Source organism: Hippocampus guttulatus, chromosome 4, assembly GCF_054856545.1.
Source record: "Hippocampus guttulatus isolate MCC_2025c chromosome 4, RoL_Hgut_1.0, whole genome shotgun sequence".
NCBI classification, from domain to species: Eukaryota; Metazoa; Chordata; class Actinopteri; order Syngnathiformes; family Syngnathidae; genus Hippocampus; species Hippocampus guttulatus.
This window is the reverse complement of record NC_141264.1, coordinates 20,953,803-20,972,783: the sequence shown is the minus strand read 5'-3', so window position 1 is coordinate 20,972,783 and position 18,981 is coordinate 20,953,803. Positions and strand designations below refer to the sequence as shown.

At 44.9% G+C, this 18,981-nt stretch overlaps 1 protein-coding gene across 2 annotated transcripts in view; it reads right to left on the bottom strand.

Annotated features, from left to right (window-relative positions):
- Positions 1-2,609: 2,609 nt before the first annotated feature.
- mctp2a (multiple C2 domains, transmembrane 2a) overlaps positions 2,610-18,981 on the bottom strand; it is a 50,291-nt gene continuing 33,919 nt past the window's right edge. For both annotated transcript variants that reach the window (XM_086108441.1, XM_086108442.1), the window contains 6 exons: positions 18,225-18,344; positions 15,786-15,827; positions 9,040-9,149; positions 8,853-8,962; positions 7,349-7,446; positions 2,610-3,517 (listed from right to left, as the gene is read on the bottom strand). In XM_086108441.1, coding sequence (XP_085964567.1) covers positions 3,458-3,517; positions 7,349-7,446; positions 8,853-8,962; positions 9,040-9,149; positions 15,786-15,827; positions 18,225-18,344 — 540 coding nt within the window. In that variant the 3' untranslated portion in view covers positions 2,610-3,457. The remainder of the gene's footprint in view (positions 3,518-7,348; positions 7,447-8,852; positions 8,963-9,039; positions 9,150-15,785; positions 15,828-18,224; positions 18,345-18,981) is intronic.

Sequence of the window (18,981 nt, the reverse complement as noted above, 5' to 3'; positions counted from 1 at the left end):
GACGTAACCATGACGAAGGATGGATCGTACACATTGACCATGCAACACAAGAGGCCTTGTCTCACTCTCTCTCTCTCTCTCACCAGTGTGACGCCCGCCCAGGGGCTCAACATCAGAGGAACGTCTGCATGAAAAGGAAAACAGGTTGTATGGGGGTCCGCACACACACACACACACACACACACACACACACACACACACACACACACACACACACACACACACACAGACACACACACACACACACACACAGACACACACACACGGAGTGCCTGTGGTGATGCCTGAAGGACTGTCATGGAAACAAGCAGTGTGACAGGCTCTGGGTGTGTGTGTGTGTGTGTGTGTGTGTGAGAGATAGGGGGGTGTGGGGCGCAACAGCTGCAGGCGCTTCCTCTTTTGACAGGCAGATGAAGACATCACTGCCACACCATGAATAACAGCGACTGTGGAGTTTCAAACAGTGGTTCTGAAACTGGAGTGCACAAGAAATTGTGAAACAAATGATTTGGCATCATATCAAAACATGCATACCTTCATGTGGGCCGTGGTGTGCAAAAACAAACATAGTAAGGCAACTTATTTAAAAAAAACATACACACACACACACACACACACGCACACCCACACACACACACACAGTATGAGTGATCAGGCCATGTTAACTGCTGGGCGGTCCAAATGTTCATGAGCAAGCGTGTGTCCAGGGATCGGCTCTGAATTCTCGGACCATATTGCATTCTGGGACTGCATGGTCCCCTTTTGGGAGGAAACACTTTGCTCAATAATTCTCAAAAGATAATGGCATGCCTTCACAGTCTAAGAGCGCCAGTGCGTCCAACAAGTGCCGTAACCCTGCTGTCACACTCTTCTTTACGATCCGTTGGGAGGAGGCAATTCGGAGCCTTAAGAACCTCAGCGACACGCGCAGCACACATCTGACAGCTTTGGAAGCACAACAAACTAAATCACATTGTGAACTGTTACCACGTGGCAGCAACCAAGGGAGCCATTTGTAATCAATTTAAGTAACATACACCGGAGTTCTCCCGCACTATTTCGTGGTTCACATACAACATTTTGCAAAAGTCGACTATCTTTGTTTTCACAGTCGTCAGTATCACTTACAACACATGAACTCGAGTAGCGAAATAAATATTTTTGACCTGTGTTCAGTTTTCAAAAACAAATTGAAGTTGATCAACCCTCCACCAAAAAACAAATATATTCTAGGAGTATCTCAAATTAGTTATTCCTCTTTGGGTATTCCACCAGTGGTCTAATGGTACAGTGAAACTCCTCTACAACGAAACCTGCATGGGCAAAAAGACCCCCTAGTGTGAAAAAATCTTCATGCATTAACACCATTCTCACTCTCCTGCCCCCCATACAACGAAAAAAAAAACCCTTTTGCGTTATACGAAATCTTTATCTCTGCTCTTGCAGACTCTGGTCTTCTACAACGAAGTCTAATCCAACAGCGACCTCTACTGCTTCTTTCGGAAATGGCAACAGCAACCACCACACTGGTTTACACATGCACAGTAGTCCAGGAAGTATTTATTGTTAGTTTCAGACGCAGCAAGAACGTTGCATTGCTAACATGGCTACAAAATGGACCTTTGGATGTCAAGCAGCTAAGACAAGAAGAGCTCTGAAGCTGGAAGAGAGGGTAAAAGTGCTAGAAATGAAAGACGGAGGAAGCAAAATAAAAGACATTATCCAAGAAATTGATGTAAGTGAAAGTGAATGCTAATCGTAAATTTCGCAATTTCTTTCCCTTTTTTTCTTTCTACACTGACTACAGTGTATGAAGTGTCAGATAAGTGTATGATCATACTTATGCACGATTGGAATAAAAATAAAGAGTACATATACGTTTGTGTGTGTGTGTGTTTACATCTGAGATCAAATTTGCTTCAGTGAAAAAACCCCTGTTGTGAAAAATTTCTTGCTGAAAACATGATTTCGTTGTAAAGGAGTTTCACTGTATACCTAAAGCCCACCACAGCCAAAACCAGGCCCCCCTGGGCCCGTGCAGAACTGCCACCTGAAGGCAGGCTTTTTGTGTGCCAGTGTGTTTGTGTGTGTGTGTGTGTGTGTGTGGGGGGGGGGATTTAGCTAGTCAGAAGCTCTGGGGTCACCTCCACACCTCCCTCTCACTTTTGAAACGGACCCCTGATGGCAGTTCCTGGGAGAGCCAAGTGATGTCTCTATCAGCTTGTCAAAAAAAAAAAAAGATAGCCCGGGGCTTCGCCGAGGTCCCCCCCGAGCCAATCAAAGTCTTCACAAAGCACAGATGGATGCTCTTTCACCACTGGGCTACTGCGAAGGAGAAGGAGGAGGGGGGCACTGTCCTATCAGAACCCCCTCCCCATCACCACCCGGCATATAAAAACAAATCCCCCAAACCTCAGATCAGCTCTATGTTTATTTTATATGGTCTGATTTTTTTCCCCTCCTGCAACTGTTCCCAAACTTTAACTCATTCAGTACCAGCCAATTCTGGACCAAGTCTGAAAAAACGTCTTTGGGAGTGAATGAGTTAATGAGCTAAGGCATATCTTTTGCATTCCGGGAAAAAAAACAAAAACGTGTACATACTGAAATAATCTCATATGAATTTATTCCAAAATAGTTCATGTCTGCATGTGGACAGGTGGACACGCACATTAATTGAATTTAGCAGAAGAGCATTCAATTGTTGTGCCTGTCATCCACACGTCGCTGGCGTAGATAGATGAACGAGATACAGATATATATACAAAGTAGAACATCTGTAGGAAATAAATACATTTTCGGCCAAATTTAGCGACATTGGATCATTTCTCAAGCCACGCCAGACGATCTCCTGCTGGACATTGATTGGGAAATTCTTGACAGACTGATGGCAGAATTTTTGAGGACATTTCTTTCATTTTAAATAACAGAGCACGGTATGAAAAGTTCGCTGCAGAGATGAAATGAACTGACAGCATTGATACGGCATCCTTACCAAAAAAGGACAGCAGTGCAAAAACATGGCTCCACCCTCCCCACCCCGTAATTCTGACGCTTTTTGGCTTTTAATGATATTAATGCGCGGATCAAGTGGAATATATTGCCATCGTTTGTTTTCCATAAAATGTTAAGTCCGGCATTAACTTTGACTTGGGGCCAAGATCTTACGCCCCCTAAAAAAAATACGAAAGGATATCTGAGGTAAGCCTCATTCCTCCTCCAAATTACATCCAAAGACGAAGGCACAGCTTTTTTCTCGCTCGCTCTCGCTTTTGATGGACGGGGCCGCGAGCTGGCCTCATCCTTTTCCTCCTCCCGCTGTCAGCCAGGGAGGCAAACACACGAGTCAGAGGGCGACGTGAGGGGGCGAGGGTTTGCTGAGTCGGGGTGCAACGGTGGAGCTCGGGTGGCACCGGCGCGTTGTTTGTCAGGCGGACTGGGTCGGACCCCTGCTCTCTTACTTCTTCTTGCGTGGCAGGTTGTGGCCGGTGGGCGCTCTCAGTGCGCTATAGTGCACCTGCAAAAACAACCAGGAGTTTTTTAGCGGGAGGCAGGTAATCCGAGCTCAGCCGAGCGCACGGTAATGGCTCCCCTGAGGAGAAGTCGGCGCAGTGGGGAGATAAAAGCAAGGCGGGCTCGCAATGTAATGAATTATTTTTTAAACACGAGAGCAGAGGGGATTAATCACGCACAGGAAGGATTTCGGGAATCAAGGGTTTTGTACTAACACCTCATTCGACACCCCCAATCACAATATTAGAAGCGGAAAACAGCTGAGGTGACCCGCAAAGCTACTGAAATTTACGGTTTCCCCCCTCAGAAGACTAAACTCCAAAGTCCAAGTCTAATAAAAACATCAAAGCTGAAAGCGGTGATAAACGGGCCCTCGTTGCCCCTTTTTGTCCTCGAAAACATCATCAAAAGTTTCACGCAGAGCTCTGCCCACGTTACACGGCAGGGCAGAGTTAAAAAGAAAAAAAACGTGGCTCATGTATTTCACATAGCTGTCTCTGATTGGCCAACTTCTTGTTCCACTTCTTGCATGGGGATGTGAGATTTTTTTTGGTGTTTTTTTTTTTTGTGCACCCAATTTCATGTAGATTAGTGAATCTGGTGTCATTTGTCTGAAAGAAATTCAGCCCCAAGTATTCACACTTGGGGCTGACCTCACTTCTGTTTGCAGCATAACAGGCAGATGCTGCTTCACCATGTTTGCTTTGAACTCTGGTCTGTCCTAATTAAACCCAAATGGTCAGTTTTTTAAAATCAATTTCAAACATAAGTTTCCAGAGGGCGCTCCCTGATTACCTGATGAGAAAGAACCGAATGACGCAACACTGTTCAGGTCCATCATTTTCCAGCAATTCTTCATATAGAATGTGTTTTATTACACAAAAGAGCCACTGAATTTAAAAATCAAACACTCGTATGTATCCTGGCGACAATGTAAGTCTCGAACACGAGCCACCTAAAACACACTCGGTAGCACCATTGAAGCGGCTAATTTGGGCAAATGCCAAGGCTTGACCCACAAAAACTAGGACATTCATTTTAATGAGCCCAAATCGGTAACAACATATGTATATATATTTTTGGGGGCCAAATGGCATTTAACACAAAGAGCATGTGGTGAATGTTTGATAAACATTTTAATGATTTGTCTTGTAAAATAAAACTCCCCCGACAGCAGTTTCGTTGATCGACATGAAACAACACGCACGCAAAAGTCTCAAGCACCCATGAGTTGAATCGCCAGTTTGTCATTTTCGGCAAATTCCCGGACTTGCACTTTGTTGAACTCATCCAAATGAGCCCCAATTGGAAGCAGGTATCCTCGATAGATGGGCAACTTGAAATGTTTTGAGGAGGTGTTTGATGTTTGATGATCACTTTGAAAGTCGGCCATTTTAGGTGAATTCCAGGGCTTGTATTCTGACCAAGTTCTCCTGATGAAATCCCCCAAATGAGCCCTAATTGGACAAACATCCCAGACAGATGGGCGATGCTAAATAGCAATGGCTTTTTTAAGATCATTTTGAGGATTTGGGGTGAACAAGGCGCTCTCTCAATGATGTCTGCAGCATTAATTATGTTTGCATTTCCCGGACAAAAGACTTCTGGAAGTAGGGAAGGACATTCACAAGTCTCAAACATTTTTCCTGACGTTTTAATTTATTTGAATCCTGGACCATAAAAAACGTTTTGATTTTGTGCAAAAGTGTTGCAATGTAGCATGTTCTTCCGTTGGCTACACATCTCAAATTACCCGAGACTCACTCAAGTTTTCAGCATCGCCTCATTCTGCAATTTCTGAAATCAAGTGATCGCGGGGTGTCTTGAAGAGGAGCGAGCTAAAAACGTGCTGAAAAGTTGCTTTTGAAGCGCGGTGGCAGGCGCACGCTCAAACAAGGCGGCAAATCTGTTGAGTAAAAAGGTAAGGAAACGTTATGCTAATTAGCCGGGCGGGCCGCTATTAGAAACGGGAGATGGGAGTGTGGGAACAAAGTGGCAGCCTGGTGCATCACAACATGAAACTGTGCTCAGAACTGACAGATGCTTCTCATTTCCGCCTTGTCAGAAGTCCCGCGTTTGAGGACGACTTTGTAGATTTGCGCGGCCGCTAATTGCCAAGTCACATTTGCGAGAAGGACAGGAGTCCGTTTGTGGCGGTTTTTGTTGCATCCGACGATTGTTCCAAGTCCACAAAAAACTAAATATGCGCTTTCTTACAACGGGGGTCTCTTGGGTATATGATGTTCGGGTTATTTCGCCACCCCACCAAAGCCATGATAAAAGGCACTTGGGATGAATCTTAAGAACGTTGGAGCTATTCCCAACATGTACTTTCTATCCAAAAAGTATTGTTTCCTTGTGTGTACGATTTCAAAGACGGAAAAAAAAAATGTTGTATCCCGACGGGGGAGGAAGACGGACAAAAGGAACCGGAATCAAAAAAAAAAAAAAACAGCATCCGCCACCTTGTTTTGCCAACTCTGCCGTCCAAATCTCAAACGAGACAGGCTTGGGCGACATCACAGACAAGGTGGCCATGATGTTGCTGTGGGGGGGGGGGGGGGGGGGGGAATCAAGGGTGAGAGAGTCTCGCCTGGATCCGCACCGTCAGGATTTTTCTCCCCCAGGGTTCGGCGAATGGGTGAGCTACGTGGGAGATGAAGGGAGCGAGGTGGCACTTCATTTCCTAGAAGAGCAAGTCTCTCGAGTCCCTTTCCGAACGCTCTGTGATGATGACGCCAATGACGCGCCAGCCGTGGCTGACGTGTCCATCACGCCACGCATTCATTGACCTTCGGCACCCTGCAGCGGAGGCAGAGGTGGCAAGTAACAAAGTACAAAGCCTTTGTCGCTGTACTAATGTCGCTTTTCAGCTGTCTTTTTCGGATAACTTTATTCAACCTCTGCAGATTGACGGCGGGACCAAAAAAAAAAAAAAGATGTGAACAGAGAGGAGTCAAAATAACTGCGCTTGAGTTCTTGATTGATGGATTGATTGAGAACTTGGGGATTTATGACAGATGAAAAAAAAAGTGAGCAGTGACAGTGGGTGTGAAGCAAGGAGCATAATAGAAGAAAGATATTCCCCATCTGTGGTCTAATTAATTTTTTTTTAAAAAAGTTTGATGTTTTTGTCTGAGAGAATGACTCAAAACCAAGAGCTTCAGGCATTTAAAAATGATGACTATAATCCGCAAACACAGTCGCTGATGGTTGCGTGGTGCACTCGCCTGACTCCAGTGCGGGCAGGGTAGGATCGGTTCGCACTCGCTGACGGCGTGGATGTTGGTGTGAATGCTTGTTTGTCTCTAGATGTGCCCTGCGACTGAGTGGTGACCAGTTCAGGGTGTAGTCTGCCTTCCCACCCCTCGTGATGTCAGCTGGGAAAGGCTCCAGCAACTCCCTGCGACCCTCTTCCGGATAAGCGGTGTCAAAAGTGGATGGAATCCGCAATCACACTTCTATTTTTAATCAAATGGCGGCAGCCAAAGTCACGATCATGATTAAATTGAATTAATTACTGATTCAATCATTCCTACTTGAAACTAGAATGTTCAGGCTTGAAACTTATGACTTGCACATAGTGTACACAGCAGGTGACTTACTCTCCGAAGCCGCAAAGCCACCTGAATGTCAACACGGACACATCCGAACATCTTCTCATTGAGGATAGTTGGGCCGAGGAGCAGCTTGAAAACGGCGTGCGGCCATGATGAGTCAAACAAAACCAAAAGGACGTATTTCCCGCAATGCGCGGGGATTCTCGTACAGCAAATAAACGTCTTGAGGGAATCGGGTCCCTATTTGGATGCAAAAAAAAAAAAAGGTCCGTTACCTTCTGAACATCTGACGGCATCCTCTTGAGGAAATCCAGCAGCTCATTATTGTCGACGGCGTACGGTTTGCGCAGCTTCTTGGTAAATTTGTTCACGCCTGCGAAAAAGAAGGACACCTTTATCAGTGGAGGACCAACATGCTTTGCGCCGTACACGTTCCGGCGATCCATCCCAGGAGGCCAAGTACAACATACACAATACAACAACCCAAGGGTATGAATAATTTGAGGCTTGCCTGTCGGCCGATCGGGTATTGCAAAATAGACGAGATACATTTAAGGCTGAAATCATTCATACCCGTTGGGAAATGAATAATTTCAGCCTTGATTGTAACTCCCGCTCTCCGACCGGGTTAAACGTACTTATTCCTTGACATCCAAAAGAATTTAGGCTCTCGGTCAAGTTGTGCAGCATCAATAATAATTCCTTGGCACCAATTACTACTTTCCTACTAGCTAGGGCTTTGGTGCCATGTATTGGATCTTAAGAGTGCTACAGAAAATGCACAAAATGACACACAAATTGCTAAGCGTAGGTTTCCACATTAACTCATTCAGTACCAGCCAATTTTGGACCAAGTCTGAAAAGACGTTTAAATACGTCTTTGGGAGTGAATGAGTTAAAAACAAAACAACCCCCCCCCCCCCACTCAATTCATAAAAATTGCGATTAGGAGGGGGTTCACGATATTGCTTCATTTTGGAAGGACGAGCCACCTTCTGCTCACTTACAAGCGCAACGCCGTGAGACACTCCGTACAAATGAGTGAAAAACACATCTCAGCGGTCTGGTAATGGGACTATTATACTGGCAGCTAGCGAGTGCCTCACCTCAACGTGCAGACAAAGAACCCCGGGACCTAAATATGTGCACGCAACTTGAAAGGCTTGCCTTGAAACCGCAGGGATGGAGGTTAACAGGGGAGGCAGAGAAAGCGTCTCCGTCTGCGCGCTTTTTTTTGATACGATAGGATTTTGGTATCGATTGCGTCGAGGGCTGCGCGCAAACGGAGAGCGGCTGTGGGCTGGCGAGCTGGTGGAGGAGGAGCCCGTGGAGGGCAGCGTATTTCCCTGACCACTGAGATGACGGTCCGCGCGGTATAGCCACACTAGATAATGAGAGGCCTTCGGAGCGCCCAAGGATATGCTGTGTTATATACGGCTCCGCAGCTCTCCTTTGTGTTCCCTACAAAACCCGGGGCCTTTGCCTGCACCGGGCTCCGCGGCATCGTAGCCCACACGGAGCCCAGCGCGCCGCCGCTGCAGACGTCTGATCTGGTTGCATGAGCAGAGGTGTACGGGGAGCGATCTTGAAAAGGACTTCACTTCATTAAATGATTGGCGGAGAGTTAGGGTGGGCAGTGAAATCGAGCATGACGGTTCTCCGACTGGAGCTTCCGCACAAAAAGTGATCAATTCATGAAATTTTGTTGCACTGTTGGTCGACATCTCGACCTGTGACATTTTTCATTCGATTTTTGCACAACGGCGTGAATGCACTTACCCCATATGAGCACAATGTAGCGCAGTGGGATAAAATATAATAGCAAGGTGGCTGCAAAGAGGACCAGGCAGGCCAGACACGACATGAACGGAACCGACCAGTTGAATAAGCTGCAAAAGAAGAGGAGCGGCGTCAAAATCTAGTCAAAAATTTTGAAAAAACGTGGTATGAGAACAGAATTGTGTACTTCTTTGTACGCTCCCCGATGTTTGCAAGCTCTTCCAAAATGTTCTGGACAGTCAAGACAACTTCTTGCACCATGTGTATCTTATCCATCAAACCTTTTTTTCCGGGTTCCTAAAAAAAAAAAATTAAAAAAAAGACAACAAAAGCTCTGATGAGGTCAACTGTTTGGTCATTGCGCTGCTTCGACAAAGACCGAAAACATGTCTGGTGAGCAATTATGTGATTTGTCTATTCAATGGTTGTAATGAGCTAACAACGTCCACTTCAGACAGCGCTTTTCAAGATGAGATGTCCTGAAGAAAATGTGACTGGATGCCAGACAGGCACACAAATGCAAAATGTAATTTCAAATGTTGAGTGCATGACACAATACAATTTAATACTTTAACAATCAAGACGCTCGGTTGGATAAAAAGTACAGTGAAACTCCTCTACAACGAAACCTACAGTACATGGGCGAAAATACCCCCGAGTGTGAAAAAAATCTTCATGCATTAACACCATTCCCACTCTCCTGCCCCCCATACAACGAAAAAAAAACCCTGTTGCGTTATACAAAATCTTTTTCTCTGCTTTTGCCTCACGACGACATTCACTACAACGAAGTCTAATCCAACAGCGACCTCTACTGCTTTGTTCGGAAATGGCAACAGCAACCACCACACTGGTTTACACATGTGCAGTAGTCCAGGAAGTATTTGTTATTGTTAGTTTCAGACGCAGCAAGAACGTTGCATTGCTAAAATGGCTACAAAGCGGACCTTTGGATGTCAAGCAGCTAAGACAAGAAGAGCTCTGACGCTGGAAGAGGGTAAAAGTGATCAAAATGAAAGACGGAGGAAGCAAAATAAAATACATTATCCAAGAAATTATGTAATGAAAGTGAATGCCGATCATAAATTTCGCAATTTTTTCCCCCTTTTTTTCTTTCTACACTGACTATATGAAGTGTCAAATAGATGTATGCTCATACTTATACACTATTGCAATAAAAAATAAAAGTAGACATACGTTTGTGTGTGTGTGTTTACATCTGAGATCAAATTTGCTACAGTGAAAAACCCCCTGTTGTGAAAAATGTCTTGCCGCAAACATGATTTCGTTGTAGAGGAGTTTCAGTCCTAACGATCAATTGCAATCAGGTTCCACATTGGAAAAGTACCATTGCTGCAACCTGCGTAGGGTGCCTGCCTTCCAGAATCGTGAAAACTGTCCGTCTTGGTTCAATAACCCAGAGGATGTCGACACTTTCTGCACATGACAGAAATACTTTTCCCTGTGCCGAAGCGTTATTTACGTTTAACATACGACATAATAATTGAGTGTGGCAATGCACTAAGTCAACATGTGCGAGGTAGGGAAGGGGGTGGGGGGATAAGGGGAAGGAGGGTTTGTCTTTTTGATCACATCAAGGCACCAAATGGAGGACGCGTGTGAAGCCTTCCAGAGGGAGAGGAGTGCATCGAGATAACGCCGCCTAAAGAGGCCTGAAAAGGCTCACATCAAAAGGAGGAAATAATGACAGGAATGATGACAGAGAGGAGGGAGGCGGAGGGCAGTGGCCACGGAGGCTGGAGGATATCTGCCGTATATGTTTATGATACCAGACAAGCACGTTGACATGGTCCAGGCGGGACGCCGCTATCACGGTTCGGCGAGGCCGCCCATGGGAACGCGGCGGCGTCTGCAAGCGGGGAGAGAAGGGAGAAAACTCCCCGCTGTCAGGTCTGCAGGAAGAGAGCCATTCCCACACTAGCAGGTCCTCCCCCAACCGGGTGTCGGATCCTGGCTGTGCAGCGGAGACTCACCGCTGGCCAAAAAAGGCAAAAGCATGGCAAATATGCTTTGGTTGAGAGGAACCTCTCACACTCTTAACATGGGGACTATCAGTGTTTGGACTTAAGAGTTCAGTTTGGTACAGTAAGCGCTTTTGAATAGTGAGGGGTACCAAACCTCTACAGTGACACCCCCCCCTCCCATCTCTTGTATGGAATACATTCTATCCCCACTTGCAGTAGGTGAAAATCTGCGATCTCGAGGGACCTCATAATTGTGTTTAGAGTTCCCGCCACATGCTTCAAACACATGTAAACGGTTAATCTTAATAAAACGAAATTTTAAACGCCTAAATGTACTTTATGTGAGCACAAAAAGAACTGAGAGATAGCATACATAATGTATCATCTGTCGAGATACTCTGCAAGAACCTTTGAGAGGCGGGGCTTGGCAGAGATGGCGTATGGCCGAGTCTGCATGTGAGTGCCTGGTTGAGAGCTGCGGCCAGAAGCAGCTTCAGCGTGAGATCGCTCGGTGCATTGTGTTTGACCGTTCTGCTTGTATTCAGTTGATGGCTGAAAAGTGCATCGGCTCTCCTTTCCCATCTGAGCGGGCATTACGGCAAGTAAGTAAAAAGCCATCAAAAACAATAGCTTAAAAAAAAAGTGCAATATAGTGGGGGCAACTACAAACCAAAATACTGTATAGCCGGAGGTGGTTGGGGTAGCAGGTGGCGGGTGGGGTGGGGGTACTTGGCAACCTTGTCTGTGGTTCAAAAACTGCATTTTGTCATGAAAGAGTGGAACGACACATGCTGTACAGAATCGTATTTTTTCTACAAAACGGCTAAGTGATTTTTTCTTCTGTAAAACTAAAAAAAAAAAAAAAACATCACGTTTAAAATAAAAAGACAAAAAGTGCAAAATGCTGTTCATAAATTCTCCAGTAAACGAACCTTGTGCAACATGAATGGTAACATAAAACCTAATTCTGATATAATTTGTACAGATTAAAAAAAAAAATGTGTTTTTTTTTTTAATCGATTGGCTGGTCCCTTTGTCACGTGTTTCATCACTCCTTGACATCCTTGAGGGACAATGAATGATACTTGTTTATTTCACCGGTCAGTAGCTTAGAAGAGCATCTTTTTAGCTCCTTCAGTGGCGGACAAAGTAATAAACCTGTTCAATTGCACTAAGTACTGCAACCATATAGGACACACACACACACACACGCACGCACGCGCGCGCGCGCACACGCACGCACACGCACACACACACACACACACACACACACACACACACACACACACACACACACACACACACACACACACACACACACACACACACACACACACACACACACACACACACACATTGAATAGTTACGACGTACTTTTACATCTCCAAGGAACACAGAATTGAAAAGTGGCCCAAACAAGTCCAGCTCTAATGTAGGTTATTATACATACTGTATGTATCGAGTGTATACTAAGTGCAAACAAATCATCATACAATGACGGGAGACACGGATAAAGAGCGAAAGCCTTCGCTTTCATATGTGAGGGAAAGAAAACAGACAAATAGATGCCCTCTGAAGTATAAATAAATAGGCGTCTCTCTGAAGATTATCATTATTCATTTCCTTTCACGAAAAAAAAAAATCATGAAATGCTCCATCTCCTTGGTGACAAGACATACTTTCCATGTCTTTCTTCCGTCAAATTGTAATAAAACAATTTCAACTGGACTGCACAAATCGTGAATGTCTTCTGATGAGAAAAAGCTGCTAAAAGCACATGCGCATATCAGCTCAAACTGTGCAAACAAAAAGAAGTGTGGTCACGGAAAACTCATTTGATCCTCTGAATAAAAGTAAACAAAACATTTGTGGTGGCGGGAAGAAAATCTCATTTGACTCATTGGATTCATTCGAATAAGCGGTGGAAAGGTGAGGCGTGGTGCCAAAAGTACTCACACGACAAAATGTAGAGGGACTGATTCAACTTCCATTTTCTACTGTCAAATATTTACCAGTTGTGAAAACTTTGCAAAATGACCAAAACAAAAAAAACGCTTATTAACTGACATGGTGCTTGAACATAAATACAGGAAAAAAAAAATCCCCCTATGTCGCATGTTGTTGTTTACCTCATTCAATGGCAGCCATTTTCAGAAAAGGCGGCCCCTCGAGTGGCAGCCATTTTGGAGCATTCCCTGGTTCACGTTCCTCCATGCCATTCATTGCCGCCCTGTTTTTTTTTTTTTTCGACTTCTAAGACCCCAAAATCTCAGTCACTCAATCAAGAACTCAAATCCGGTTAACTTTCCCCTCCTTATTTTTAGTCTTCTTACATTGTGAGATCAATAAAAATAAATATTCAATTAAAGCGCAGTTACCAAATGACAAATACTGGTTCTTCTCACCACTTAGCGGCACACACAAAAGGATTCATTACGCTCAACTGTGTTGACAAAGCAGTTCTTGAGGCATTGTATGCTGCGGATGATGGCACGGACAGTCTGGTGCACTCAAGGAGACCCGCCGGTGACACTCGGTTGAGGCATGGAGCGAACAAGCATCCCCCCCTGGCCCAGGCTAGCACCCCAACAAGCACCTCCTCTGCCCGCCCCCCACAACCCTTTTTTTTTTTAACTCCCCTCTGGGAGCGAGCGGAGGCCCGGGGACCAGCTCCCGGCCCGTTTCATCTTCCCCTGCCTCAGTTCTATTGGGGATCTGTGGACTAGTTTTGCCTCTCCCGTTTCGTTGTGTTTTGATTAAATAGCGTCTGTGTGCACAATTGATACCTAAGGGCCGAAAGGGAAGTCACTTTGCCCACACATAATTTGTAAGCTGTTTCGTCCGACCCCCGAGGACAGATTTGTTCACAGGCCGAGGATCTGTTGTGTATTATCCTGCTGTAACACTGCATCGCCTTTCGCCTCTTTTTAACATCATGCTTTGGCATTCCCGCGGTTCGCATAGTTCCCTCCTCGGGGGAAAGAAGGGGGAATAAAAAACATATTTTGGGTGGTAATCACAACCTCCTTATGAGGGGAGGCTGGGGGGGGGCGGGGGTGTTGGTCTTTCTTGGTATGTTAGCGGAGAGGCTTTGAAACCGTCAAACTTAAAACTGATCACTCTTTAACCCCAAATATTTTAAAGGCAGACTTTGATAGGAGGTGTAAAGCGACACGGGCTTGATCTCGCCGAGCGATATCGCGCTCAAGTGACAGCGCAGACCATAACACCACTTTCAAATAAGCCACTTTAAATTAAAGCTGACAGCTTAAAACAAACACGGCCCGCTGCTTAATTAGTAAATGAAAGGAGATATTTCATTTTTTTTCTCCCTTCTCTCAGTATGAAAAAGGGCTTAGGAAGTCTCATGGAGGGGCGGGAGGGGGTGAGGGGGGGGGGAACATTTCAGAGAGCTTTAAGATGAGAGGGACACGCTCGCATCGGCGTTTCTTCGACGAAACTAGAAAGACCTTGATCATAAGCGGAGGTTCAAGGTGAAGACAAATGTAATAAATATCCACGGAAACGTTGCTATTACATTAATTACACTGTGTCAATTCTGTCACGTAGCTATAAAAAACAATTTTTAGTGCTATTTTCTGTTAACTTGTGTGTGTGTTGGCAGACCGATCATGCGAGTTTCATCATCTTTGCAGACAGGAAGTGCCGGTGTATATGTTTTCTTCCCTTTTCTCGCGAGTAGCCGGCGGTCATCACAACAGAATATATTGAGCGCATTATGGATATGAACGCCGGGCTGGGACGCGCAGCACAAGGGTCAGCGCTCGCAGGCTTTGCGTCGGGCACTCACTTCATTGCCATAAAGCAATAATGCGCATCGCTGTTCAGTGTCCCTTCCTTACACCAAAGGGGGGGGGGGGGGGTGAGTGTAATTGAATGTGGTATTCCGTGGCATGGGAAGAAGGCAAATTTTTTCAGGCTCCTTAAACATTTCCTGTTGTTTTAGTTTTCCTGCAGACAGTAATAAAGATGCTTTTTGATTTTTCCTCACTAAGTGAACAAGTGGAAGTGGCTCGTAACCGCTTTGGGCAAAAAAAATAAAAAATAACATGAAATAAAATAATAAAGTTTTTGCAGCTACTTGGGAGTGAATATCACCCACAACTATTCCATTTAGACAGTAATGAGATCTGAATCAATCCACAAAATGCACTTTTACGAGGACACTAAATGTGAAGATGTGGGTTCTAAAAAAGGCTTGCAGGACCTTTGTGGATTGATTTAAGAGACATTGAACACCGCATTGTATGCTTGGTAATGCCCTTTATAAAAACTAGAAGAGTAAAGATTTCTTATAGTTGATAATATGAACAGGCAGCTTGGTGGAATAGTGGTTGGATCGTTTACCTCACAGTCCTCCTGGTGGAAAATCTCTGACGCGTGTGTTTTGGGCTTTTCTCCGGTTCCTCCCAAATTAGGCATGCCGAGCGATACGGCAAAACAAAAGCAAACTGGACAATCGCGAACTAATGACGGTCACTGGCGCACACCTGGCACAGCGTCCTCGCGTACATGCCAACTCGCTGTAACGGAATAATTGCAACCTCCGGTGTTCCTATCGGCGGCATAGTGGACAGTGTGAGCGCCATCCGCTGACCGCACCCATGCATTTCGGCAACAGAGACTCTCCACACTTTGCTTTTTAGCCACAGGCACTGTACGTACAACTGTAAACACAATAAATTTATATCTGATGTATACACAGTACGTAATGTAATGGTACGCCTTGGCCGCGGCTCGAAATTGAAAGAAACTCTTCATGTCCACCTATTTTGATGCGTCTCTTGATGTTTCCTCAAGCTGCAGACAGTCAGCGTTCAAGGTAAACATTACAGGATGCTCGCGGATTATTTATAAAACCTCGAGACGTACCACCAAAAAACACATTAGCCCGTAAAAATTTTCGAGCGCGACCAGATAAAATACCTTCTCGTCGTCCTCTTCATCCTCACCCATGCTCATGTTCACCTGGGAGAAAAGAAAAGGGCAGAGAGAGATTCAAGTGAATGGGACATTTGTGGGACGGGAGCATTTTTAACAAACACCTCGTAATGAAATTTCCTTTGAGTACATTCACCCCTATTGGGAGAGGCTTGTTGCCATAGAGACGGCATCATGAGGTGACCTCAGACAAAAGGAAGAGGTGAAAGAGAGCCTTCTGCAAGCGAGCACCGTCACACCAAAGCAATCTCATTTCTCCGCCGTGTAAGCGCACAAAAAAATAAAATAAAAATAAAAACAGTGGGGAAGTGGGCACGGGAAAAAAAACATTTAATTTGGATGTTGTTGCCGATATCACTTTATATCAAGTCATCCCTGACCCCTCTGTGACATTGCCTTTGAACAGCGCTTTTGTCATTGCCAGCCGGAGGGTTACGAGAGGGTCTCGGCAACTGGATGTGGAGAGTGAGTTAGGCTTTAACATTGCCCAGGGATGCAACCTTTGCCTGCAACCGCATACGCGCTCACCGCTGAGGTGGCACCACTTTGGGGAGGATGTGTGAGCGGGGCCAGGCTTCTGGCAGGGGTGGGAGTCGGAAGTGTGAACAGCATTAACCTTCAGAGGCACGTGTAGGGCAAACATCGAGCCCACAGCGGTAGACAGGGTGGAGAATGCACGCTCACTCCACTTACACCATGCGTGCTCGAAAACGGATGGTCGGATGTTTGTGGTTGTTTGCATTTTTGTTGCGTGTTGGCGTTAACTGGCTCCCAAAACACTACCGTATTTTCCGCTCTAGATGTCGCACTAGAGCTTAAATCGCATTTTGGGGGTGCGGGGGGGGGGGTATTTATTTGATAACATCCAACAGCAAAAACAGACATGTCATCTTGAAAGGCAAATAAAAATAAAAATAGAGAACAGGCTGAAGTAAGTGAAGGATATGCTAACGTTACATGACACATAAACAACCAACTGAGAACCTGCCTGGTATGTTCACGCAACACATTAAGAGTTATTCAGATAACTAGAGCATAAAGAACATGCTAACAAGTCTACCAAACCATCAGTGTCACCCCAAATCGCTAAATCCAATGAAATCTTCATCCTCCGTGTGACTTTTAAAAAACTCCGCCAACTCCGGAGGTAGAAGATAAGGCGCTTCCTCTTCTACGGCGTTTACGTCAGAGTCATCGTCAGTTATTCCGATCAGTTACCGCCAATGTGGAAAGTATCAACACAGGCCTAGAGCACCCTCTTGTGGTTTAAAGTGAAAATAACATGTGAAATGATATGACGTGTTAATCATTTCACACATAATAATAATAATAATAATAATAATAATACATTTCATTTATAAATTGCGCCAGATTATAAATCGCACCCCTGCCTAAACTATATTTAAAAAAAACTGATTTATAACCCAGAAAATACGGTAAAATCACATTTTTGCACTTTTGTCGTCAAAAAGAAAAATTTACTTACACATGTCGAGTCTTAGCACAGGATGCGCACTAATCACTGTAGTTTCAATATAATATGCATCTCGGGTAAAAGACGCGTGTTTAACATGTTTTTCCAAAGCCGACCCTTCATTGTTTGTGTGTAGATGCTGCAGTGTATGCACAAATTCAAGTACGTACATATTGAGGGACCACAGACAAATGTGTGTATGTACAATTCAAGCACAAATTTGTGTGTGTTCGTAAATGAGGCCCATTGACTTGGCTGGTTCATTCACTTATTGGCCCGAACAAACTACTTTGTGATTTTGGCTGGGTGTTTTGGTTCATGATCTTGCTGCATGATAAAAGATTTCCCAGTCAGTTTGGTTGCATCGTTCTTGATGTTTCATTTCTGAGCAGATCATTTCTTTCTCCAAACTTTAGCCTTTCAGTCACCTTAGGAAAGGTTTTTCCATCTCATCAGCCTAGGAAACCGGATTTTTTTTTTTTTTTAATCTCTTCTCGGTTTTTCTGTTTGTGGCAAATTCTGCTTGCTGTATTTTACAGGTTAGATGAAAATGGCCTCTCCTGTCTCAACATAAATCTGGACATTGATGACACATTTCTGTATGGTTTCAATGTGCGCAATCCTTTATTTTTGTACTTCCTCTGCGTCTGCCGACTTTGTCCAACACCCTGCGGGCTTAATTTGAACTTGTTGCACTCCATTTTTCTGTTTGGAATTACCGACAACCCACACACGAGACTGACACTTTCCCTACCCACACTTCAACTATAATTCAAGTAAATTATGTCAAACTGCCCACTTTTTGAATCGTACGCCAAGCACGGAAAGATACCGCTGCTATTACGCCTAAAGACGGACTTGCTATAATACGTAAATGACAAAGTGTGTAGGTTTCAGTGTCTTCATAGTGCAGGGTTACATCGGCAAACTGCAATGTCAGTTTCACTCACCAGGTCCTGGTTGGAACTGCTGTTTCTGCCACAGAGATGAAGGTAGTTCCAGCTGATGAGCAGGAGCAGGAAGAGGGGAAGCATGAAGAGCTCCCAGTGCCATACTGTCACCAGGAAGATCTGAGGAGACGGGACAGGACAGATTCAATGCGATACAGCTCAAGAGACTTCAAAATCCCCATGTGGCCGTCACGAAAACAAAGTCCGAAATTGATTTAAGCGCATTCAAAATCTCTCGGAAAAAAAAAAAAAGCACTGCAAACCATAAAGCCTTTTGAGAGTTTGGCAACAGATTATGTCTGAAAATTCTAGGGACAACTTTTTAATACGTCCAAATCCTATTTAGACACACGGTGATAGCGCTGTGCTGGCAGTGAGTGCTCTTCCTGAACAGAAAGTATGACGGATAGACGATAGACGTGCGCTATGCCGTCTTTTTTAACCGGCGTGTCAAATCCTCTTAGAGTCAGAGACGACGAGAAAGTCTGACGAGGGACATATGGCAACCGGAGGCGCATTTGCAACATTTACCCTTTCGGCTGCGATGATACTGACCCCCGGTTGAAATAAGGCGGATCACGCTGAATGCGTAATCCCTTATAATTCTGTAAAGGAGTAGTGCATGAAACGCAGATGCATTTCACAGCGGAGAGCTAATTGGATGGTTCCTTTTAAAGCCACTTAGTGGTCGGTCGTCAAATGAGTCTGCCTACAAGGCAAACGATCGGGAACATGTGGAAATGATTTTACCAGGAGC